General features: G+C 45.3%; 4 protein-coding genes across 12 annotated transcripts in view; 2 read left to right on the top strand and 2 right to left on the bottom strand.

Annotated features, from left to right (window-relative positions):
* LOC119484981 (NACHT, LRR and PYD domains-containing protein 12-like) overlaps positions 1-25,178 on the top strand; it is a 956,516-nt gene that overhangs the window by 179,425 nt on the left and 751,913 nt on the right. The gene's annotated exons all lie outside the window — the stretch shown is intronic.
* On the top strand, positions 19-6,863 carry sde2 (SDE2 telomere maintenance homolog (S. pombe)). Of its 3 annotated transcripts, none has more exons than XM_037764272.1 (9): positions 19-187; positions 1,454-1,574; positions 1,823-1,934; positions 2,049-2,218; positions 3,716-3,851; positions 4,716-4,832; positions 4,924-4,968; positions 5,020-5,467; positions 5,998-6,863. In XM_037764272.1, exons 1-9 carry the CDS (start codon positions 86-88, stop codon positions 6,211-6,213), a joined length of 1,467 nt encoding a protein of 488 aa, XP_037620200.1. In that variant the 5' UTR covers positions 19-85; the 3' UTR covers positions 6,214-6,863. The 3 variants fall into 3 exon arrangements, with proteins under 3 accessions (XP_037620200.1, XP_037620201.1, XP_037620199.1); XM_037764273.1 differs by having other exon boundaries at positions 4,924-5,002; positions 5,174-5,467; XM_037764271.1 differs by having other exon boundaries at positions 4,924-5,467.
* On the bottom strand, positions 6,562-16,719 carry mtif2 (mitochondrial translational initiation factor 2). 3 transcript variants are annotated; one of them, XM_037764233.1, is made up of 14 exons: positions 16,570-16,719; positions 15,597-15,751; positions 14,636-14,759; positions 13,174-13,345; positions 12,687-12,847; positions 12,347-12,523; positions 11,980-12,119; positions 11,744-11,868; positions 11,457-11,661; positions 11,104-11,356; positions 10,697-10,837; positions 10,200-10,364; positions 9,222-9,362; positions 6,562-7,116 (listed from the first exon to the last, which is right to left on the bottom strand). In XM_037764233.1, the coding sequence occupies exons 2-14, from the start codon at positions 15,747-15,749 to the stop codon at positions 6,947-6,949; spliced, it is 2,127 nt and encodes a 708-aa protein (XP_037620161.1). In that variant the 5' UTR covers positions 15,750-15,751; positions 16,570-16,719; the 3' UTR covers positions 6,562-6,946. The 3 variants fall into 3 exon arrangements, with proteins under 3 accessions (XP_037620161.1, XP_037620162.1, XP_037620160.1); XM_037764234.1 differs by having other exon boundaries at positions 16,472-16,695; XM_037764232.1 differs by lacking the exon at positions 16,570-16,719 and adding an exon at positions 16,425-16,455.
* LOC119484979 (echinoderm microtubule-associated protein-like 6) overlaps positions 19,439-25,178 on the bottom strand; it is a 30,832-nt gene continuing 25,092 nt past the window's right edge. For all 5 annotated transcript variants that reach the window (XM_037764185.1, XM_037764186.1, XM_037764182.1 and 2 more), the window contains 8 exons: positions 24,914-25,028; positions 23,212-23,400; positions 22,946-23,118; positions 22,500-22,662; positions 22,196-22,299; positions 21,038-21,191; positions 20,829-20,929; positions 19,439-20,458 (listed from right to left, as the gene is read on the bottom strand). In XM_037764185.1, coding sequence (XP_037620113.1) covers positions 20,434-20,458; positions 20,829-20,929; positions 21,038-21,191; positions 22,196-22,299; positions 22,500-22,662; positions 22,946-23,118; positions 23,212-23,400; positions 24,914-25,028 — 1,024 coding nt within the window. In that variant the 3' untranslated portion in view covers positions 19,439-20,433. The remainder of the gene's footprint in view (positions 20,459-20,828; positions 20,930-21,037; positions 21,192-22,195; positions 22,300-22,499; positions 22,663-22,945; positions 23,119-23,211; positions 23,401-24,913; positions 25,029-25,178) is intronic.

Below are 25,178 nucleotides of genomic sequence, written 5' to 3'. Positions count from 1 at the left end.
TCCTTCCGCCGGAAGTGTGAGCGCAGAGGAAGAAGCAGCAGAAGCTAACTGAAGCTAGCTGAAGCTAACTGAAGCTAGCCCCATCATGGCGGTGTTTGTGAGTTCTCCTGGTTCCAGGTTCTGTAACTTGGTGTTTCCGGACGGGTCTGTAGTCAGAGATGTTCTGAGCCGGTTCGTCCAGCAGCAGGTGAGTTCACATCAAGATGAGGCGGAAAAACACAAAACTAAACTAAACTATTCAGGCTGATGAGCTAACGTTAGCTAACACACACACACACACACAGAGAAGTTAGCCTCGTTAGCCTCGTTAGCCTCGACCGGAGAAGGTTTTCTTAACGTTTAACATGATTAAAGAGATAAAACTAGAAGTGTGTAGCTTTAGTTTAACACGTATAAAATCACAATAACTGTATTTATCTGTCAGGAACTTAATTAATGTAACAACGTCACACAGAACTGGACAAACGAAGAACGCGTTAAAGACACCTCGACCACCATAAACTCACGTTCAAACCGTGAAATCATCTTCTACATGTGATTCTTTGAATCACACCTTTATTGGGGAATTTTATTTGCAAAAAGAGCTTAAAATAATAACAAAAGAACATCAACAACAACAACACACATGACAGCACACAATAAAACATAAAGCATCATAATAACAAAACATGTTTCTGAGGAAACTCCACCATCAGTCTTCAGCTTTCTACAGGTTCAATCCACCATCACCTTCAACATTACGGCCAGGTTTGGTTCTCAATCCTCTCAACAAAGAGCAGCAGAACCAGAACCACTGAGTAGCATCAACAGCAGAACCACTGGTTTTCCTTATGTTAAAAAGCAATTCCTAAATTAGAAATAGTCAGGGATTAAAGTTACAGGATCCATATTTCTTTCTCTCCTCAAATGTTTTCAGAAACATCTTGTAGTGTTCTGTTTAGCTGTAAAATGAGAAAGATTGTGACCCGGCAGCCATGTTGAGATCAGTTGAGGAAATACCAAGCACCGCCCACCAGCCGGAGCTCAGCCAATAGGAACGCTCTCTCTCTCTGAAATGACCTGTGATTGGTCAAAGTCTCCCGTCACGAGCAAAACATTTTGAAAGCCTGAAAACAGAGCCAAGAGGAGGAGCAGAAGTCTAGTTTTAGTATGAATTGCTCCACACACGGGACATATTTAAATTAGAAATGAGCTCTATTAAACCACTCCATGTTGTTGTGGAGATTATATAAGATAAGATGACATGTGGTGTTGATGAAGGGTAACCTGAGGGGCTTCATCTCTGCTGGTTTACGTGGTGTAAAATTATATAGTTTTTGACGATGTGAACATTCATGAGTTACTGCAGTGTTACTGAGGTTTAGAGAGTGAGAGTCCAGAACGGCAGCAACTCATCATTTAAACCACATTTCCTCTGAGATATCCTTTAAATGTGTGTTCTGTGTTTCTGCAGGGACTTCCTTCTTCAGAGGATTTCTACGTCGTCAGAAATGGTCGACTGTCTTGCCTGGACGATCCTCTGCAGCATGGCGCCGTCTATCACCTGGAGCCCCGTCTCTGTGGCGGGAAAGGAGGTGTGTTCCAGGAAATAGACACAAACAAATAAACAAAAGAGGTTGTGAGCCAAGACTTTGGCTGTATTCAAAACCGCTACTACATACTATTGATGAACGCAGTATTCAGTATACAGTATACAGTATACAGTACATACTGCATACTGCGGTTAAAGCAATGTATTTAGTATAGTATGCGGTTGTACTTCTAGTATAGTATGAGGTTTAAAATACAACCTTAAAGTGTGTCTTCTTCTGTGGTGTTTCAGGGTTTGGTTCCATGCTGCGAGCTCTGGGCGCTCAGATCGAGAAGACGACAAACCGTGAGGCCTGTAGAGATCTGAGCGGCCGCCGCCTCCGAGACGTCAACCACGAGAAAGAGTAAGCGCCACTCTTCTTCGTCTTCTTCTGTGGTATAGTCACATCGATGTAACTCTACTTCTTCTTCTGTGGTCAAGTCACATCGATGTAACTCTTCTTCTGTGGTGTGTGCAGGATGGCGGAGTGGTTGAAGAAGCAGACGGAGCGCGAGGCGGAGAAGGAGCAGCGCCGTCTGGATCGTCTGAAGAGGAAACTGTCTGAACCCAAACACCAGTTCACCGACCCGGAGTACCAGCAGCAGTGTCACGAGCTGTCGGAGCGACTCGAGGACTCCGTCATGAAAGGTTCATAAACATATGTTCTGGTTTCTTTCCTCAGTAAACTGAATATCTTGGAGACGTCTGAGGACGTCATCTTTGAGAAACACTGATCAACATTTTATAGACCGAACTACTAATCGATTAATGGAGAAAACAATCAACAATGAGAATAATCTTTAGTTGCTAAACACCTTCAGGATAAAAGCCTCTCCTTCAAAATAATGTCAGTCGTGATTTTAATTTGAACAAAAACATTTATTATATGATGTATGTGTTCCGTAGGTTGAGAGAATATGTCTCTGTTACTATGGCGATCCGTTTTAACATTTATTAGCTAGATAGGATGTTCATTAGAGATATCTGCAACGTCATTTTGACTCGTCACAACTCTGATTCAAGATATCTGTAATTCTATTTTGACTAGTGCGATTTAAACTACTTTTGCCGTCCATGTGTACGGGGTTTCTCATTACGGATATCTACAACTGAATTGTGGATATCTGTAATTCTAGTTTCAGATATCTACAATTAAACTCTGACTATTCATAATAATGTTATAGATATCTGTAACTGTTATTCAGGATAGTCGGAACTGAATCACAGATATCTCCAACTGTCGTTTTGACTAGTCACAATGACGTTATAGATGCACCGATACCAGTATCGGGTATCAGGTCCGATACTGTGCTCATGTACTCGTACTCGCAAAACGGCTCCGATACCACTTTACGGCAGCGTGACGTTAACTTCTTGTCAGCATCTTTCGGGTCCTATCGCACGCGCTCACGCTCCACCTCCCCGACGGTGAGGGCGAGACGGGCCGGTGCTGTGCCCGACCCCGTGGGGCCGGGATCTCACCTCAGGCGGCGCACGCTCGCCGGTCCTCACTTTCATTGCGCCGCAGGGTTTTGCTTGCACCCTCTGACTCGCGCATGCGTTAGACTCCTTGGTCCGTGTTTCAAGACGTGTCGGGTGGGTTACCGACATCTCCGCAGACCCCTGGCACCTTTTTACGCGGGCCGAGCACCGCCCTTGGGGGCACGACACGGTTGGGGCGCACTGAGGACAGTCCGCCCCGGTTACGCTTTGTCCACGCCCCTGGGAAGCACCTTTGCCCTGTGCCTTTCCAAGCCGACCTAGAGTCGTTGCGGCGCACCACCTCGTATCCGGGACTCCCCAGCCTGCCGTGTGTCGCTCACACCCTCCAGCTGGCTGTCAACGAGGGTCTTTTGGCACAGAGAAGTACTCGTATCGGTACTCGGTATTGGCGAGTACCCAAATATAAGTACTTGTACTCGGTATCGGTGCATCCCTAGTAATAGATATCTGGAATAAAAGTTCTGACTAGTCACAGTGTAATTGTAGATATCTCTCTAATGTTCTGGATAGTTAAGCTGAGATATTACATGTTAAACGGCTCGCCGTACGTTACTGCACACTGCTGGTCAAACTGGCTTGTGATGGCGCTCTGAGAACATTACCGATGCTGTAGTGAAATGTTAACACCGCGGTGTGTCTCAGGTCTGCAGGCGTCCTCCAGCAGTCAGGTGAAGGTGGACGACGTCTCTGCAGCCAAGAGACCAAAGTGTGATGAGAGCGAGCAGCCGCACGGGAAGAAGAAGAAGAAGACGAAGAGCGCAGGAGCAGCGTGTTTCTGGTCAGTTTCATCCTCCTGGTTTTATTGAACTCATTTAACCTCTGAGACCCTCAATAGAGCCGTGTTAGTCTTCTTTAGGGGGTACAGGGGGTCTTTAGGGGGTCCAGGGGGTCTTTAGGGGGAGATAGCAGGTCAACAGTAGATGTCACATAGAAGTGGTGAACATCATCTGAAAGCTGAGAACCTGAAGATTAATTTGAGATGCAGCTCAGCACTGAGGGTCCAGATGTTCTAGTCATAAATCAGGTATATAAATAAATAAAAAAAATAAAAAAAGTCAGAAATAAACATGAATTAACCCTCAGAGACCCGACTGACTTTACTGTCTTTCAGAGGCTCTAGTAGGTGGCTTTTTCTCTGGAGTTCCTCAAGGTCTTGGTGTCTTAATCTGGCATTTTGGAGGGATTATTGATCATTTTAATAATCAATTCTCCAGTGGTAAAAAAAAAAAAAGGTTAAATTTTGCACCAAGTCTGTGGAACAAATGGTTTCAACTTATGAGACATAATAGAGCGTGAGGATGACCGTCATATACTTCTATCATAATGTTCTAAACCCTTATGACCTGCTGTCTCCCCCAAGAGACCCCCTGGACCGCCTAAATAAGACTAAAACGGCTCTAATGTGGGTTCTGAGAGGGTTAATTAATTAAAATAAATAGTGAAAGTATATATATTTATATAATTATATATATGTATATTTTTTTATATATATATTTTTTATATATATATTTATATAATTATATGTATATATATATTTTAAATATTTATTTATATTTATATATTTATTCACCAACGTTGAGTCAAAGTTTGGATGAAAACTACTGTCTGCGTGAGTGTTTTAAATCTGTCTCCACGGTTACAGGGAGATGCTGAGCTCAGAGGACGAGGACGAGGAGTCTCCGTCCTCCTCCAGCTGTGGAGCTGCTGCTGTTACCATGACGAAACAGACAAAAAAGGTGGAGCCTGAGCAGAGCAGCAGGTAGAGACCAGATCCACAGAGTCCAGATCCACTTCAGTACCACAAACTATTCACACATTCTTATTTTTAACTGAATCATTGTCTCTTCCAGCTCGTCTGACTGCAGCTCCTCCTCAGAGGGTCAGGGTTCCCCAGGACTCTCCAGAGACCAGACCGTCAGACCCTCAGAGGACCAGAGACCTCCAGAACCCTCCAGAGACCAGACCGTCAGACCCTCAGAGGACCAGACCGTCAGACCCTCAGAGGACCAGACCGTCAGACCCTCAGAGGACCAGACCATCAGACCCTCAGAGGACCAGACCGTCAGACCCTCCGAGGACAAGACCGTCAGACCCTCAGAGGACCAGACCGTCAGACCCTCAGAAGAGCAGACCGTCAGACCCTCAGAGGACCAGACCGTCAGACCCTCAGAGGACCAGACCGTCAGACCCTCAGAGGACCAGACCGTCAGACCCTCAGAAGAGCAGACCATCAGACCCTCAGAGGACCAGACCGTCAGACCCTCAGAGGACCAGACCGTCAGACCCTCAGAAGAGCAGACCGTCAGACCCTCAGAGGACCAGAGACCTCCAGAACCCTCCAGAGACCAGACCGTCAGACCCTCAGAAGAGTCCAGCTGTTCGTCTTCTCAGCAGGTCAGTAGTTTGTCCTCTCCGTCCACTAGGAGGGAATAAATGGATTCAACTATGTATCATGATTTTTATTTTTTAATGATTTCTAAATAGATGTTTTAAAATGCTCTTAACCGTTAACCGACCCTCGTTAACCGATTTATTAATTATTAACCGACAAGATTAGTGCCTCTCATGCAGCGGTGCTCCAGCTGCAGGAGCACAACAGATATTGGTTGACGGGAGTCCCCAGTTCACTGGCATTAAAACATCAATTTCAACATCGTAAAAAAATGACGATACATAGATGAATGGATTTATTTTTCCCCCTCGTGGATTCTGGATGTGAAGCGATTTAATCAGGATGATATTCAGCAGGTCAATGAAAATAAAGTGAGGAGACGTCATCACTTTGTCAATATCACTAAATATTAATATGAATATCGAGACGTTTTCTCTGAGTAAATATCTGAAGCATGTCAGAGTGAGTTTTGTTGACGTGTTTGAAGTGAAGCAGCAGCGATATGTAACCGAAGCATGATGTTAATGTTTAGGGTCGGACTGCGGTGGATCTGTCCTCGCTGTCCTCCGTAGACCAGCTCCAGTCTCTGGGTCTGGACGTCCTGAAGGAGGAACTAATGTCTCGAGGGATGAAGTGCGGGGGAACGCTGACGGAGCGCGCCGCCCGACTCTTCTCCGTCAGAGGACTGACTCCTGATCAGATCGACCCGGCGCTGCTCGCCAAACCAGCCAAGAATAAGAGGAAGTAAAGAGGTCAGAGGTCACGGCTGTTTCTCACCTTTTAAATTAGATTAAAGGAACAGGCCGGCTTTTTCATGATGGATTTTTTGAGTGAGACGACGGCGAGGAAAATGTGTTTAATACTCTGGAGAAGCTCGTCAGTGGACCTCCAGTTGACATGTTTCTGTTTGTCAGTATCAGAATCATTCTGACCATATGAGTAAATGTTTCATCTGTAACTTTATGAACAAATCACAAGACAAAGAGCTGTTTGTCCAATCAGAAAGCAGGATTTCCCTCTTAAATATTGTTTAATGTGTCTGTACCGCTTTAGTTTAACAGTTGATATGAATCCATTTTCAGTGAACGCAGCATCGTGGCAGTGTGTGTACAGTTTATTTGTCGTTGATAAATGCTACAGCTCCCGTCTCTTGCCGGCCAACCTGCTGATTACAGTGAAGGCTGTTAGCAACAACACTGGCTCAGAATCTCTTAAGGTGGACTGTTAAGGTGGACCAGCTATTCAGCTTTTTATTTCATTTTTTATGTTTATTTTAACCGTTTAAAATCGAATTAACGGTTTATCGTTAACATCCCATGTGTTATGACAGGAAGTGATGTCATGTTGCACATGATTTATGATCCATGTTACATCATTAAAGTTAAATTACCACATTTACATTTCACAAGAGTTCAGTCTGTTTGTACATCAGCAGCCCGTTGAGTGTTCTGTTAGCAGCAGAGGATGCTGGGAAGTGATCGTTAGAAGCCGGGGTCCCAGGAAGTGACTTGTGGAACGTCCAGCTCCTCGAAACAGACGATGACATCACCGGTTCTGAAGTCCACGTCGCCGTCAGCTGACAGACCGCACTCCATCCCCGACTTCACCGTCTGCACCTCGTCTTTGTGGTGCTTCAACGCCGCCAGGGAACCTGCAGAGAGAACGGCTCAGATTACACGTAGGTATTTATATATATGTATATATACTGTACACATATACTGTTTTGACACTGTACTATGATTTTTTTTTTTATTTTTTCGACATACTATATATATTTTTTTTTTTTTTTTACATTTTTCAACATACTGTATTATGACGTTTTTTAAAACTTTTTTCGACATAGTATAGTATGACTTTTTTTTTTACATCTTTGACATTTTGTACTATGACTTTTTACATTTTTTTACATGCTATACTGACTTTTATTTTCGACATACTGTACTTTTTTTTTCTTTTTACTTTTTGACATAGTATACTATGACTTTTTTTTACACATTTCGACATATTGTACTATGATTTTTTTTTTTTACTATTTTCGACATACTGTACTTTGATTTTTTTTTGTTTTACTTTTCTACATAATATACAATGACATTTTTTAAAATTTTCGACTGTGTACTATTGACGTTTTTTGTTTTTTATGACATACTATGATTTTTTTTTATTTGCGACACACTATACTATGACTTTTTTTTATAAATAGCTTTTTGAAATTAACGATGAGCTGCAGGAAAAGTACAAATTTGTATATTTATATTTCACTGATTGCTGTCAGGCAGGTCATTTTTTTCACCTGTTTACCTTTAAACTTGTAACATTTTAAATTATTGTTCTCAGGAATCTTAACACCAAATTCACACCAGAGCAGCAGCGGAATACAGCCTGCCGCAAGCTGCCATGCATTGTCTATGAAAGACATGAACATGCCTCCCGGCCACAGCAAAGTGTAATTATTGTGACAAGCCGCATTTTGCCACTGGCTTGTGTGAATTTGGCTTAAAACTTTCATTTTTAAATAATTTTAGTTTTCCTGTTTTGAGTCTTTTGTTTTTAAATCAAGTGTTGTCTCATGTGAGGCAGTTGTTTTTGTTTGTATGGAAGTTCCAAATAAAAGAAGAAATATTCCAAAGTGATGACGTATGGTTCGGTTATTTTATGCATTTCTTAATTAAATTAATGAAACAATTATTGTATCAAGATATAGAATTACATATAACATGATAGAATATTTTGGCTATCATGGTACACCTATGGTACATTGAATCATAAAAATGTCATATAAAACTCATAGTATGATATGTCATAAAAAAACAAAAAAGACATAGTAAAGTATGCCATAAAACGTGATAGTATGTCATAAAAAGTCATAAATAAGTCATAGTACATTATGTCGAAACAAGTCACAAAAAAGTCAGAGTATAGTATGTCGGAAAAATTAATTAAAAAAAGTCATAGTATAGTATGTCGGAAAAATTAGTAAAACAAAGTCAGAATAGTATGTTGGAGAAATTCATAAAAAAAAGTCAGAGTATAGGTTGTCGAAAAAAGTGATAAAAAAAAGTCAGAGTATAGCATGTCGGGAAAATTGATAAAAAAAAAGTTATAGTATAGTATGCCGAAAAAGAGTCATAAAAAAAGTCAGTATAGTATGTCGGGAAAATTAATAAAAAAAAGTCAGAATAGTTTGTCGAAAAAAGTCATGAAAAAGTCATAGTATAGGTTGTCGAAAAAAACTCATAAAAAAGTCATAGTATGGTATGTTGGAAACAAAATAATAAAAAAAGTCATAGTATAGTATGTCGAAAAAAGTTATAAAAAAAGTCAGTATAGTATGTCGGGAAAATTAATTAAAAAAAAAGTTAAAGTATAGTATGCCGAAAAAAGTCATAAAAAATAAATTGTATAGTATGTTGGAAAAATTAATAAAAAAACAGTTATAGTATAGTATGCCGAAAAAAAGTAATACAAAAATTCAGGGTAAAGCATGTCCAAAAAAAGTAAAAAAAAAAAAGTCATAGTATATCATGTCGGAAAAATTAATAAAAAATATAAATAGTATAGTATGTCCAAAAAAAGTTAAAAAAAAGTCATAGTATAGCATGTCGGAAAAATTAATAAAAAAAAGTCAGAATAGTATGTCGAAAAAAAGTCATAGTATAGTCCTGCAGTTCAGACAGGAAGTCATTCACAAGTTTACTTCCTGTGTTAACAGTAGACCACTACCGTGTGATAAATCCTGGTCCAGGTCTGACTCACCCTCCCAGACGGCGTCTCGTCCTCGGACCAGTCTGAACTTGAGTCGGCGGTCCAGCTGACCTTTTTGGACTCGACAGCCAGCAACAGGAACCTTCTTCCTCCCCACGGTGACGTCAAACATGGTGAGCACCGTTGCTTCGCCTGGATGAGCAGAAAGAGAGAGCGTAGGTGAGACAAACCGCTTCCCGTCCCGTCAGGTACAAACCGCTTCCCGTCCCGTCAGGTGCAAACCGCTTCCCGTCCCGTCAGGTACAAACCGCTTCCCGTCAGGTACAAACCGCTTCCCGTCAGGTACAAACCGCTTCGCGTCTGGTACAAAGCGCTTCCCGTCTGGTACAAAGCGCTTCCCGTCCCGTCAGGTACAAACCGCTTCCCGTCCCGTCAGGTACAAACCGCTTCCCGTCCCGTCAGGTACAAACCGCTTCCCGTCAGGTACAAACCGCTTCGCGTCTGGTACAAACCGCTTCCCGTCAGGTACAAACCGCTTCCCGTCAGGTACAAACCGCTTCCCGTCAGGTACAAACCGCTTCCCGTCCCGTCAGGTACAAACCGCTTCCCGTCAGGTACAAACCGCTTCCCGTCTGGTACAAACCGCTTCCCGTCTGGTACAAACTGCTTCCCGTCTGGTACAAACCGCTTCGCGTCTGGTACAAAGCGCTTCGCGTCTGGTACAAAGCGCTTCCCGTCCCGTCAGGTACAAACCGCTTCCCGTCAGGTACAAACCGCTTCGCGTCAGGTACAAACCGCTTCCCGTCAGGTACAAACCGCTTCCCGTCAGGTACAAAGCGCTTCCCGTCCCGTCAGGTACAAACCGCTTCCCGTCCCGTCAGGTACAAAGCGCTTCCCGTCCCGTCAGGTACAAACCGCTTCCCGTCCCGTCAGGTACAAACCGCTTCCCGTCCCGTCAGGTACAAACCGCTTCCCGTCCCGTCAGGTACAAACCGCTTCGCGTCAGGTACAAACCACTACGTTTCTCACCAATGATGTTCTCTGAGATCAGTGGAGGGAGTTTGCTGCTCAGCTCGTCCTTCAGCTCATCGACCAGTTTATAGATGATGTTGTGGAGTCGCAGCGGCACGTCTCGCTTCGCCGCCAGCTGCTGGATCGACTTGCTGGCTGCAACGTTGAAGCCGTAAATCGAACCTGACAAAGAAGAAACAAGACAGAAGGTGAAGAACAGTTCCTGTCAGGACAACTTCTGGCTTTCTGACCTCTCTGACCTCTGACCCGCCTCTTCTCAGTGACCTCTGACCCGCCTCTTCTCAGTGACCTCTGACTCCGCCTCCTCTCAGTGACCTCTGACCCGCCTCCACTCTGTGACCTCTGACTCCACCTCCACTCTGTGACCTCTGACTCCACCTCCACTCTCTGACCTCTGACTCCACCTCCACTCTCTGACCTCTGACCCGCCTCCACTCTGTGACCTCTGACTCGCCTCCTCTCTGTGACCTCTGACCCTGCTGTTGAATTGTTACCTGTGAAGGTGTCGGCCATGTTGATGTCGTTCTCTGAAACGTCTCCGATGCCGAAGTGAACCACCTCCAGCTGACACTGCTGCTGAGCGTCGTAACTTTCCAGGATGTTCAGGATGGCCTCCACCGAGCCGTCCACGTCACCTGGAGGTCAAAGGTCAGTCAGTGTGGACATGTTCCCCACCTCTTAGGCCCAATCCCAATGCCACCCCCTGAACCCTGAACCCTGAACCCTGAACCCTGAACCCTGAACCCTGAGGGACTTAAGTGACGTCTCCTGGTGAGAGGCTGAAAGGGTTCTAAATATCAACAGGAACACTTAATGACATCATAACCGCGCCGCCGCCAAACGGATGACTAGTATCACTATTACACAACGTTTAACCACGACGGGTAACTACTAAACGTACCTTTGACGATGAGCGGCAGGCTCAGCTCGTCTCTCTGCGTCTTCTCACTCGGCCTTATGGCGAACTTGGTCTTGTTGGCTCGGTACAGAGCCGACTTCCTCTGCCTCCAGCTCAGGTGAGCTAGCCCCTCCCTCTCCTTCCTGTACTCCTCCAGGTGGACTTTCTGTTTGACCTCGATGGCGCTCTGGTCCTCCTGCAGCTTCTGCTGCTCCTCCTCGTAACTCCTCCACTCCACCACCTCCTTCGCTCGCTGCTGCTCGACGACAAACAAACAGAACGTTTATTCAGACAGAAGAGGAGAGCAGGTGTTCCTGATGGACAGGTAAACTCTGAGAGACCGTCTCTGTTCTCACCTCAGACTCCACCTCCAGGATGACCTCTCCAGCAGACGGCAGCTCCTTCCAGCCCACCACCTCCACCGCCGCGCTCGGCCCAGCCTCCGTCAGCGCTCGATCGTTCTCATCAAACAGGAAACGGACTTTAGCCCAACTCTTCCCCGCCACCAGGACACAACCTCGCTTCAACGTCCCCCGCTGGACGATGGCCGTCGTTACAGGACTGAGGGGACACAAGACAGAACTCATAGAACCAGAGTTACTTCCTGTCTCTGGAGGTCATGTAGAGGTCACTGATGACTCACCCTTTGCCCTTGTCGGTGCGACTCTCGATGATGAGTCCCTCCACGGCGCCGCTGGGCTCCGCCTTCAGCTCCAAGACCTCCGCCAGCGCCACGGTGGCCTCAGCCAGAGCCAGCAGGTTGTCGCCCTGACAACAACAACAACAACAACAACAACAATGATGATGTCATGATCCTCATAATAAACAGTGCTGCTGGCGACCTGCTGGCGGCGCCTCATTCGTTCAACGTGGGTTCACCTGGAGAGCGGAGACGTGGATCGCCTGGACGTCTCCTCCCAACTCCTCACAGACGACATCATGAGCCAACAGCTCCTGTTTGACCCTCTGAGGGTCGGCCTGAGGCTTATCACACTTATTCACCGCCACGATGATCGGGACTGAAGCACAGTAGAAACACACAGTAGAGACGGGGTCAGAACACAGTACAAGTACATCAAAAACACAGTACAAGTACATCAAGTACCAGTAGAAACACAGTAAAGACGGGGTAAAAACACAGTACAAGTACATCAAGTAGCAGTAGAAACACAACAGAAATACAGTTATAAACACATCCCTGCCGTGTTTTCAGCCCTCAGCTGTGACTGCCAGGAGGAGCTCGTACCATTGGCCTTCCTGGCGTGTTGGATGGACTCGACCGTCTGGTTCATGACGCCGTCGTCGGCCGCCACCACCAGGACGACGATGTCTGTGGCGTTGGCTCCGCGGGCTCTCATGGAGGAGAAGGCAGCGTGACCCGGAGTGTCCAGGAAGGTGATCTTCTCACCTGTAGGCAGCTGGACTGGAAGAAAAAACGCACCAGTCTGGTTTGAATCAATAAAATGATCAGCAGATTCTTTTAGTTATTTCTTCTATTGGTTTCTGCCTCTTAAACTACATTTCCTTTCGTGTGTGTGTGTGTGCGTGCGTGCGTGCGTGTGCGTGTGCGTGTGCGTGTGTGTTACCTAGAAACGCTCCGATGTGCTGAGTGATCCCTCCGGCCTCTGTGGAGACGATCTGGCTCTTCCTCAGACTGTCCAGCAGGGTGGTCTTACCGTGATCCACGTGACCCATGATGGTGACCACCGGGGGACGGGGCACCAGGCGGGACGGGTCTGCTGGAGGACTGACAGGGTCAGGGGTCAAAGGTCAGAGGTCAAAGGTAAAGTCTCAGCAACACCACAGAGACGTTTATTCTCAAGTCAAAGTTACAAAGTAAAGACTGTAAATATAATGTACAGTATTATACATTTATGATAATGTGAGGTGGTGATCAACGTCCAATCAATCAATCAATCAATCAATCAATCAATCAATCAATCAATCAATCAATCAATCAATCAATCAATCATGTATCTCCGCTCCGAGAGGTCGATCTCATTATCTCCTGGAGGGGATAATGAACATCAGGTGAAATCAGGTGATTTAAAGTGAGACTTCCTGTCTTCGTACTTCCTGTGGACGTCCCTGTTGGGTCTCTCTCTGCTCTCGCTCAGTTTGGCCCATCTGAACTTCATCCCTGATCGGGTCACCACCTCCTTAATCCACCGCTCCTCCAGAACCGAGTCCGGCTCCAGAGAGTCCAGATCCACAGACGTGTTCAGCAGAGCCTCCAACACGTGATCTGAGGACAGAAAAAACATGAAATAAACGTTATTAAGTAGAGACTCAACACGTGATCTGCATTAAAGACTGTATAAGAAGAGGACTAGTCTCCGTGACGTCACCCATTGGTCTGTGGACTACGGTTTAGAAGCCTCGAATTCGGCATTTTGGCTGTTTCCATCTTGTTTTTTTTGCATCCAGAAGTGACACGAGAGACTGGAGCTCAGTACAACTGAACACTGAATAAGACATTTTTAGGCGACCAAAAACATTATAATTAAAGGGACTGTTTGTAACTTTTTAAGTGTATAAATGTACCAGGTCGGGACACATGCGCGCTCGCGTGTGGCCGGAGCCTCGTCTCCTCTGCCTGCCTTCACTCAGACAGCGCGCGCGTTCTCGCGTACTCGCTCCACCTCTCACGTGCATGCTGCTCACTCCACACTGCAGAAGAGTTAGTTTAGCTCTGAGAATATCTAGTGAATGTTCAGTGAACGTTTGTGCAGAAATAACTGCTGCAGCTCCTCCAGACCAACAGAGGTTTCCCGTGTCTTGTGAAGTGACGGGGCTCTGCAACGAGTTACATTATCGTCTCGTTACCGACCGGGTGTCGGGGTCTCCTCCGTTTACTCCGGCTGCGGGCGGAGAGAGCAGAGGAGACTCGCTGCGGAGCCCTACTGCAGGAAAAGCCAACACTAGGATCAGATCTAAATCATGTTCATGGAGAGACCTTCGTCTGGTCAGCTAACATTACTGCCAAGCAGCTGAAATATAGAGTGATATTGTGGTTTTATCTGACGTGTGTCGTCTCACTGTTTAGAGCGATGGCGTTCATGTCTATGTAGAGCGAGCAAGTGGAGCCCGACGCTGACTTTTGTTGACTTAACGGCCACAGGTGTCGCTGTTAACACGCATTTCTGAAAGTTACAAATAGTCCCTTTAACTGTGATGAAGTGAAAACACACTGTGAAAGGATTAAAGTTCTATAAGATGAAAACACGGACAACTCTCAGACCGGACAACGCCGTGGTAGCGACCTGTCAATCACCAGGTAGCCCCGCCCTAAAGCATCCCCTGCTTTATGGTCTATCTGACTCTAAATGGGACCATCATTTACTAAATGAACATCAAGCTGTATTGAAGAAGACTTGAAACTAGCGATTGAGACCATAAACTCATGTTTACAATGTTTACTGAGGTAATAAATCAAGAGAGAAGTAAGCTCATTTTCTCAGAGACTTCTATACAACCAGATGAACGTTATTCACACAGGAAGTGTTCATCTCTGTGGATCTCTGTTGTTTCTTACCAAAGTCTTTGTTCATGGCCTCAGCGAGAGCCGCCACCGTCATGCTCTGTCTGATCTCCACTTCCTGTTTGTCCACTTTAGCTTTGACCTTCTGGTTCTTCTGATCTTTCCTCTGACCTTTGACCTGCAGACACATCACAACATCTTTAAAGGAACAGTGTGTAACATTTCAGGGATCTACTTTCACATATTTATAATTTATCTACAACTTTTGTTTTACTTTAAAAACTAATTTTATTCTTTTTTTGTTTATAATTTGCACGTTTGTTTTGATGTTAACAATGCAGCTAAATTAAATTTACATATTTTCTTTGTGTAAAAAGTAGCATTTCCAGGCATGCTAGTTGGAACCGGGCCTGCTAGATGGAACCGGGCCTGCAAGATGGAACCGATCCTGCTAGATGGAACCGGGCCTGCTAGAGGGAACCGGGCCTGCAAGATGGAACCGACCCTGCTAGCTGGAACCGGGCGTGCTAGAGGGAACCGGGCCTGCAAGATGGAACCGACCCTGCTAGCTGGAACCGGGCGTGCAAGAGGGAACCGGGCCTGCAAGATGGAACCGACCCTGCTAGCTGGAACCGGGCGTGCTAGAGGGAACCGACCCTGCTAGCTGGAACCGGGCCAGCTAGAGGGAACCGGGCCTGCTAGATGGAACCGACCCTGCTAGAGGGAACCGGGCCAGCTAGAGGGAACCGGGACTGCTAGATGGAACTTCATCATAAGATTGCTCCTTGAACTTTGACCCTCTTGCTCTCATATCCGCTGTGCAGAGGATTGTGGGTCAGAAGAGGCAGAACAGCCTGCTGGCTTCATACTGCAGAATGTGACTGGATGTAGTAGAACATCCTGGTATTTTTGGCCCACTGCGTCTAACATACTCTCTACTGGGACATACTAGATGTTTACCTGGCAGACTAAATACTACGGTAGTATTGGTACTGGAACGCTCGGTCAGTCTCACCTGTTTGGCGTACTTCCTGTTCTGTTGACAGGCGAGGGGGGCGGAGCTTCGAGCAGGACAGAGGAGGGTCAGAGACAGGAAGTTGCTGAGCGGAGCCGGGTCGGCGTGGACGAGCCACCGGGCCCCCCGCATCACTGATGACATCACATTCATACCTGCAGAGAGACGGGAGGAGAAAGGAGAGTTTGGTTCTTTATTCATTTAATGTCCAAAACAAAGAAACTAAATCTGAATTCTGTGTGTCAGAGAAACTAATTTAAAGCGACTGTTTGTAACTTCTTACACGTATAAATCTCTCGGGTCGGTTTCCCATGAGCGCTCGCATATGTCTATGTAGAGCGAGCACAAACGCGAGCAACAGGACGCTGACTTTAGTTGACTTAACGGCCACAGGTGTCGCTGTTAACAAGACATTTCTGATTCTTACAAACAGTCCCTTTAAATATCTCTAAATGATATTAAACAAGGTTTATTCTAACCAATCAGAAAACAAGCCTTACCTCTTGTTCTAACAGGTGATATTAAAGAAAACATGAAATCAACTAAACTCTTAATGAAGTTTGGCTAACAGCTCTCTACTGAACAGATGTGAATCTACTGGAGTCTCTCCTGACCAACATCTGGACAACCAGGTGAACACATGAAACAATAAACAGGAGAAGCACTTGGCTCATTATAGAAATGCTGAGTTTAGCAGTGAGTTGGACATCACACCAACACCCAGCACCTTTAAAAACAACACATATGTTGATGAAGAAACTGATATATAGCTGAGATTAGACGGGTTCGGTGGGTTAAATCAAAGCCGAATTACTTAATATAACCTACTTTTTCCGAACATCATGTTTGTGTTCAGTTCGATCAGCTGTTATTACCTGAACGAACTGAAACACGACTTTTCTCAGTGAAGTCTGGCGGGCTGCTGGAGACACGTGAGGAGAGACGTTATAACACTCAGTTCAGACCGGCTCACCTCTCACAGACCTTCCGCTCTTCCTTCAGCTCATCCTGAGATAAAGATCATGTAGAACATAAAGTACTTAAAGAACATGTAGAACATGTAGAGTTGTTCTCATCTGGTGGTTCAGTTTCACCCTGAAGGAAACCTCCGACTGCAGGGAGCCGCCATGACAGTTAACCCATTAACACCATTACTAAACACAACATCCACCAGGACGAGGACGAGGCGCCTCCTGCAGGTCTGGAGAGGAACTGCTACTAGTAGTAGAATGAGAGGTAGTGTTTCCCACTGTGGGCAGTGTGGGCAGGGGCAAACCCACACTAATCCCAGTGGGCCCCCTGTGGGTTAACCCACAGAAAGCCCACACGGGCCCCCTGTGGGTTAACCCACAGAAAGCCCACACGGGCCCCCTGTGGGTTAACCCATGCGGGGCCGCAGCAGTTTTGCCCTTTGTATATACATACAGCTCTGGAAAAAATGAAGAGACCACTTCAAAATGATCAGTTTCTCTGGTTTTACTTTTTATTGGTATGTGTTTGAGTAAAATTACATTTTTTGTTTTATTCTATAAACTACTGACGACATTTCTCCCAAATTTATCCCAGCATTTATTTGCAGAAAATGACAAGTGGTCAAAATAACAAAAAAGAGTCAGCGTTTTCAGATCTGGAATAATGACAAGAAAACAAGTTCATATTCATTTTTAAACAATACAATACTAATGTTTTAACTTAGGAAGAGTTCAGAAATCAATATCTGGTGGAATAACCTTGATTTACAATCACAGCTTTCCTGCGTCTTGGCATGCTCTCCACCAGTCTGTCACATTGCTGTTGGGGGACTTTATGCCACTCCTCAGCTCGGCTTTGTTTGAGGGCTTGTGACCATCCATCTTCCTCTTCATCACATTCCAGAGGTTTTCAATGGGATTCAGGTCTGGAGGTTGGGCTGGCCATGACAGGGTCCTGATCTGGTGGTCCTTCATCCACACCTTCACTGACCTGGCTGTGTGGCATGGAGCATTGTCCTGCTGGGAAAAACACTCCTCAGAGTTGGGGAACATTGGTAGTAGTAGTAGTGGTAGTAGTACCACTACTACTACTACTACTACTACTACTGCTGCTAACACTAGAGACTGTAGAAGAAGTGGATCTAAGTCACCGTGACGTCAGCCGTTGGTTTGTGGACTGCTATCAAAGAGTAAAGAAGTAGAAAGATGAAACTCTGGTGTTTTGTTTTTTTTTACAACAGCTGCCGCCGCCATTTTGGACTGAAAACGCTTGTTATAATATTTTTGTTGTTTAACACAGGACATTTCAGAGACATTAAATATGAAAATAGAAATAATCTTGTTTTACTTTTGTACGTCTCTTTGTAGGCGGACGTTTTATTGGCATCTGGCATCATTGGCGTCACTTTCAGTCCAAAATGGCGGAAGCGTAGCTCTGCTGCTGGGCGCTGACGTTGCAAAGGAACGAACAAATGACTTTCACTTCTTGGCAATATACGTTATTTTTCTTTTAAAACGTTTGATGACATTGGAAATTAAACTAAATCATTTTTCATTAAGATAAAAGACATAATGTGTTTTATACATGTATATTATATATCAACAAGGACGTTGTTTCTAAGTTCATACCTGACTGTGCTCCCGACTGACGGGGTCGAAAACAACAACGCACAACGTAGGTTCAAACTCAAATTATACCAAAGTAGTTCTACACTTGTACAAACTAACTGCTGGTGTTGATAGAACACACGAGAGTTATTGATCACATTGAAAATGAGTTTCTATCTGAAAAGTGTTGCCGTCGTACCGACGATCCATCTGAAGCATCCGACTGTGGAGACGACAGGAAGTCACTCAGTGGTTCTTCAGGCTGTAGACAGGACGACAACGTGGACGGAACTTCACATCTTCAGTTTATCTAAACAACATTCTCACAATAACTCACCAACATCTTTCATTTTACTACTAAATCAATCTGCTGTTGCAAACAAAACCAGAACCACCAGTACCAAACCAATATAATACCAGTATCATCTCTACTCATCTTTTATTATGGTACAAAACTCTTAACGTTCACGGTAAACATGTGCTCGTTAGCGTGGCGTTAAAATGTTGGACAGGAGCAACAGGAGTAAATTAAGTAACAGGAGTAATGGGAGGAACAGAAGGAGCATGAGTAACATGAGTAACAGGAGTAACAGGGGTAACTGGAGCAATGGGAAGAACGGGAGGAACGGGAGAAACAGGAGTAACAGAAGGAACAGGAGTAACAGGAATAACTGGAGTAACGGGAGCAACGGGAGGAATGGCAGAAACGGGAGTAACAGGAGTAATGGGAGGAACAGGAGCAACAGGAGTAACAGAAGTAAAGGGAGGAACAGGAGCAACGGGAGGAACGGGAAGAACAGCAGGAGCAACGGGAAGAATAGCAGGAGGAACGGGAAGAACAGCAGGAGCAACGGGAGGAACAGGAGCAACTGGAGCAACAGGAGAAAAGGGAGCAACGGGAAGAACGGGAGGAACAGCAGCAACAGGAGGAACGGGAGGAACAGGAGGAACAAGAGCAACAGGAGCAACAGGAGGAAAAGGAATAACAGGAGCAACAGGAGGAACAGAAGGAACAGAAGTAACAGGAGGAACAGGGGTAACATGAGTAATGGGAGGAACAGGAGCAACAGGAGGAACAGGAATAACAGGAGCAACAGGAGGAACAGGAGAAACAGGAGCAACTGGAGGAACAGGAAAAACAGGAGCAACGGGAGCAACAGGAGGAACAGCAGGAACGGGAGCAACGGGAGGAACAGGAGTAACAGGAGCAACGGGAGTAATGTTAAAGCGTTGTTGCAGAGAGTCAAAGCCTTTGAATCATCGTTCAGACTCTGTTGAGGTTTTATTTCTACAGGAGACAGAGAACAGAGAGACAACAGAGGACAGAAACACTCCGTCGGCTCTATAAACTCTATTCATATTTATTGAAATACCTTAAATATCGTTTAGTTTCACTTTATTGTTTTCTGAGGTAGAACTCTTCTTTTTTTTCACAAACTAGTTTCACATTTTCAGTTTAAACAGCTGGGATCAAACTAAGATCCATCTTTCCTCTACAGTGTTTCTACCTATCATCATCACCATCATCATCATCATCATCATCATCATCATCAGACAGTACGAGATACTAAACACAACGACAGGACTCATCCTCCGTACCTGTAAAAAGCCCTAAATGATCACGTTTCATAGCACCACGATTATAAATAAAGTTGTATCAAATGTTTGGTCAGAGTTTGTGATAAAGGCACGTACTGACACACAGGAACACGCTACGCTACGAGGCTACGCTACGCTACCAGGCTACACTACGTTACGACTTCTCAAAAGGGTTCAACTGGACAAACTGGACTTCTCACGTTCTCACATCTATTTTGGACAAATTTACCGACACAAATACACCTGAAATAAATCAACCGACCGCTGCTTCAGCTTCACGTGAAATCATCTGAAGAACTAACGTCACAATAAATACAGTACCGTCGGCTCCGAGACGGAGCGTCCTGCAGCGCAAAACGCCACAGGTTTGATCCCACGAGACGGGAGTCTGTCAGCAGCAGGGAATACAGTTCAGACTGAAACGCTCACACGTGTTTCAGTCTTCAGGTCCTGAACGGTCTCAGGTAAAGAGTCCGAAGCATCAGCACAGGTGAGTGCAGCATCACAGGAGGAAGAGGAGGAGGAGGAGGAGGAGAAGAGACTCGACTGATGGAGGACTCAGGTGGTCCCTGGTGGTCTCTGGTTGTCTCCGGTGGTCTCCGGTGGTCTCAGGTGGTGTGTGGTGGACTCCGGTGGACTCCTGGTTTTTTTTGGGGAGCTCACTGACATTTCCACACAAATAAACTGGAGGGAAGAAACAGAGAAATGTGTTTATTTCACAGTAAATATGATTTATGGTCAGATTGTTCATATCAGGTGTTTATTATTATATCATATTATATTATTAGTTCATATCAGGTGTTTATTATTATATTATATTATGTGTTCATATTAAGGCGAATAATAATAAACATTATTTGTTGATTCATTTTCACTTTCAGATGTTTTATTAGGGACTGTGAGTCAGTTTTATGTCTCAGAAGCGATTTAATCTTGGCCTCTTTTGTTTCTTGTGTTTGTTGTTGAATCATGAATCTGTTTAATAAACACATCAGCTCTTGTTATTATTCTGATTTCTCCCACACTGATGACATCTGGTCTGCCTTCGTCTCACCTGCAGTCGCTGCCTCCGGCGCTGATGACGTACTTGTCATCACAGGAGAAGCGAACGTTTGTGACGTGAGCGGAGTGACCGAAGTAGCGTTTGTGTTTTGCCTGTGAAAAGAACAAAGTGATGAAGTGACCTGGTTATCTGTTTCAGACTCATCCAAAGAAAAATGTCTGAGGGCTTCGACGAATCATCGTCATACGAAGTTCACTTACAAATTTTTCCGTGCACGGGAAATCAAAGAGCTTGATGAGGCCGAAGTCGTCGCCGGTCACCAGGTTGAGGCCGGCGTGGGAAACACAAGCACAGTTAACGTCCGCCTTCTCCGTGTTACGAGGCCAAACGCCGAGAACCTCGTCACCCAGGATGCTGAGAAAACAAAACAAACAGGATCCAGGATCTCTATTTAGTTCCCTGGGATCTAAATGTAGTACCATCGGTTCTATATTTAGTTCCCTGGGCCCTATGTTTAGTTCCCTGGGATCAATATTTAGTTCCCCTGGGGTCTAAATTTAGTTCTGTAGGCTCTATATTTAGTTCCCTAGGCTCTATATTTAGTTCCCTGGGCTCTATATTTAGTTCCGTAGGTTCTATATTTAGTTCCCTGGGCTTTATATTTAGTTCCCTAGGCTCTATATTTAGTTCCCTAGGCTCTATATTTAGTTCCCCTGGGGTCTATATTTAGTTCCGTAGGCTCTATATTTAGTTCCCTGGGCTTTATATTTAGTTCCCTAGGCTCTATATTTAGTTCCGTAGGCTCTATATTTAGTTCCCTAGGCTCTATATTCAGTTCCCTAGGATCTAAATGTAGTACCCTTGGTTCTATATTTAGTTCCGTAGGCTCTATATTTAGTTCCCATGGCTCTGTATTTAGTTCCCTGAGCCCTATATTTAGTTCCCTGGGCTCTATATTTAGTTCCCTGGGCTCTATATTTAGCTCCCTGGGCTCTATATTTAGTTCCCTGGGATCTATATTTAGTTCCGTAGACTCCATATTTAGTTCCCTAGGCTCTATATTTAGCTCCCTGGGCTTTATATTTAGTTCCCTGGGCTCTATAATTAGTTCCCTGGGCTCTGTATTTAGTTCCCTGGACTCTATATTTAGTTCCCTAGGCTCTATATTTAGCTCCCTGGGCTTTATATTTAGTTCCCTGGGCTCTATAATTAGTTCCCTGAGCTCTACATTTAGTTCTCCTGGGCTCTATATTTAGTTCCCTAGACTCTATATTTAGTTCCCTAGGCTCACTGGTAGGTTCCCTAAGCCCCTGACTATGGTGGGAAGTGCCCCCTGATGACAACGTGCACGATGCCCTGAGTAAAATGAACAGTTGACTCATCACACAGTGTGTTAGAGCAGCTGAGACCCGTCTCACCTGGTCCAGGTAGCCCAGGTGATCCTCTCAAACACCGGCTGCTCTGTGACCATCTTCCCCGACGGAACTTCATGCACCTGCCGAGTGTAGCAGCTGGTGGACACCTGGAGACGAAGGACGTTCAGTCAGTTCACCGATGTATGAAGAGTTTCACTGAGCTCAACAGCTGCTTCATTCACCACAATACAAGGAGGCGTTGGTCAGAGGTCAGAGGTCACCAAGACCACTGACAGTAATGAAACCTACATCTGGTCCCGACCAAACTGACCCGGTTCACTTCTGTCATGATTCTGAGGGTTCTAACCTGGATGTGTTTGCTGTCAGCAGAGAAGTCGATCTGGATGACGGAGCCGGGGATGTCCTTACAGTAGCCGATCCGGTTCAGGGACGGTCCCAGAGAAAGGTCGTAGAAGTCCACGGCGCTTTCAACGGAACCCACCGCCAAGAACCGGTTATCTGGACTGAACCTGAACCACAAGAAAACCCAAAACATGTACAGCTGATTGAGGAACAACACAGAACTGTTAAAGGATGACGCATGTTCTGATATCTGTTATAGACTAGCACTAGTACTAGTACAGGTACTAGCTGATGTACCGTATGACCTGATATCTTTTATAGATATCTGGTACTAGTACCTGTACCAGTACCGGTACCAGCTGACGCACCATATGTCCTGATATCTGTTAAAGATACTGGTACCGGTTCTAGTACCGGTACCAGTACCAGTACCGGTACCAGCTGCCGTACCGTATGTCCTGGATGGCGACACTGCGGTCTCTCTTCTTGCCCCAGACGGTGAGCGAGTTGACCAGCAGGACGATGAACTCTCCGTTCTCCATGCCGATAGAAACCATCTCTCCGTTGGGACTGTAGGAGGTGCACTTGGCAGGATGACCCAAACTCACTTTGTTCAGGAGTTTCTACCACAGAACCAAAACAGAACCAGATAACAGAAGCGATGAGTAAATGGTTCAAACGTTCCCACGGTCCACCCTCAGCGTTCGGACCGGTACCTTATCAGCCAGGTCCCATATTCGGATGGTCCCGTCGTCGCTGGCGGAGATGAAGACGTCTTTGAAAGGGTGAGCTGCCAGACCCCAGATCCCTCCCTGAGTGTGTCCGTTGATCATGGTGTTGGAGGCGGCGTTCTTCTCCCCGACCTCGATGATCTCGCCATCTTTGGTTCCCACCAGGATCTTACCCTGGATCAGGGAGTGTTTGGGTCAGTGACAATAATTGAAGGGTGACTTCTGTATTTTTCAACCTGGACTCTATTCTCCCATGTTTCTGTGTCTCAGTGACTAATGAAGACAAGACTTTCTGAAACATGTCCGGTACTGAGGGAGAACGCTGCAGCCGCTGAACCAGCTGTAATGTAATTGTTTGGGTCAACCTGGTACCGTCAGTTTACGTACAACATAAGTTCTTGTTGTTGCCACCGACAGGCTGAGATTGTTATTATCAGTGTCTGACAACATGATGGAAACAGAGAAATAAAACATTTTTCTGACCTTTCACTTCCTGTTTGTTATTGTGTCATGTGACTTAACAGCCTTGCGTAAAACAACGTGCGTAAAACAACATGCGTAAAACAACATGCGTAAAACAACATGCGTAAAACAGCGTGCGTAAAACAGCGTGCGTAAAACAGCGTGCGTAAAACAGCATACGTTAAACAACATGCGTAAAACAACATACCTAAAACAACGTGTGTAAAACGTGTGAAAAACGGCGTACGTACGTAAAACAGCGCGCGTAAAACAGCGTGCGTAAAACAGCATACGTTAAACAACATGCGTAAAACAACATACCTAAAACAACGTGCGTAAAACGTGTGAAAAACGGCGTACGTACGTAAAACAGCGCGCGTAAAACAGCGCGCGTAAAACAGCGTGCGTAAAACAACTTGCAGCCTTTTATTAAGACGTCTCATTAAGTAAGGAACAAACATTTTATGCAAATTTGGAAATTCTGGAACTAAACTGTTAATCCACGTTTCTTCCATCAGCTGCTGTTCTGCAGATATTCTGATGCGACTCGGTTCCATCGTCAAATAAAATAAAATAATGCTGCTCATTCCATAATCTGCTATTTTGGGCGTTTTTTGGGGCGTTTATTTGACAGGACAGTGGATCGACTAAGAAAGGAGGAGAGAGAGGGGATGACACGCAGCAACGGGCCGCCGGTCGGACTTGAACCCGGGTCGCTGAGGTAAGAACTCAGCCTTAGTATCTGGGCGCCGCTCTACCAGGTGTGCTACCGGGGCTACACCGCTCTACCAGGTGTGCTACCGGGGCTACACCGCTCTACCAGGTGAGCTACCGGGGCGTCCCATAATGTGCATATTTAAACTGCATTTCACCTTCAAACTGCAGCGGTTTTTCATAACCTGTGACTGAGTCCTTTTTGAGTTTTATGATCTGCTTTTATTATCATTCTACTATATCCAGTGCTGCTGCTGTTATTATTATTATTATTATGATTATTACTATTACTGCTCTCATTATATGAATCATTTCTGTCATATGGATCGACGTGTTGTAATTGTATTACTTAGACTATTATTATTCTCCCGGTGTCTTCCTCGCCCGCTGTGACGGTCGTGTGTTGTACAGACTGTAAACCCAGCTGAGGCTAGTTACTGATATTGTGCCTGTATAAATAAAGTTGAATTGAAAACAGTAGAATTGTTGCGTGGCGGCGACGCGGTCGTACCTTCCCTCTGCAGACGGACCGGACGTTCTCCACGAGCTGGCCGGTCTCCAGTTGAAACGCTCTGCAGCGCTTCATCTCCTGATCCCAGAGCTTCACGGCGCCGCCCTCTTTAGTCCTGTCAGACAGATGTGTAACTTTAGCCCACTGCTAGAGTTAGCCTCCAGCTAACACCGTGACCTCCCCATTAAAGGGTCTATAGAACCAGGTCGTCTCTCCATCGTCTCTAGTAGTAGCAGCGTGTAGAGCTAGAAGACATCACTTCACA

Source organism: Sebastes umbrosus, chromosome 3, assembly GCF_015220745.1.
Source record: "Sebastes umbrosus isolate fSebUmb1 chromosome 3, fSebUmb1.pri, whole genome shotgun sequence".
NCBI lineage: Eukaryota > Metazoa > Chordata > Actinopteri > Perciformes > Sebastidae > Sebastes > Sebastes umbrosus.
Note: the sequence above shows the minus strand (reverse complement) of the source record. Positions and strands in the feature narration are given on the sequence as shown.

Excerpts from the sequence above, each read along its gene's own strand:
- sde2 (XM_037764271.1), top strand. The coding sequence starts at position 86 with ATGGCGGTGTTTGTGAGTTCTCCTGGTTCCAGGTTCTGTAACTTGGTG. Across the intron at positions 188-1,453 it reads GCCGGTTCGTCCAGCAGCAG|GGACTTCCTTCTTCAGAGGA; the intron begins GTGAGTTCACAT and ends GTGTTTCTGCAG. Across the intron at positions 3,852-4,715 it reads GCAGGAGCAGCGTGTTTCTG|GGAGATGCTGAGCTCAGAGG; the intron begins GTCAGTTTCATC and ends CCACGGTTACAG.
- mtif2 (XM_037764232.1), bottom strand. Across the intron at positions 14,760-15,596 it reads ACAGGAAGTACGCCAAACAG|GTCAAAGGTCAGAGGAAAGA; the intron begins GTGAGACTGACC and ends ATGTGTCTGCAG. Across the intron at positions 12,524-12,686 it reads GCACATCGGAGCGTTTCTAG|TCCAGCTGCCTACAGGTGAG; the intron begins GTAACACACACG and ends TTTTTCTTCCAG.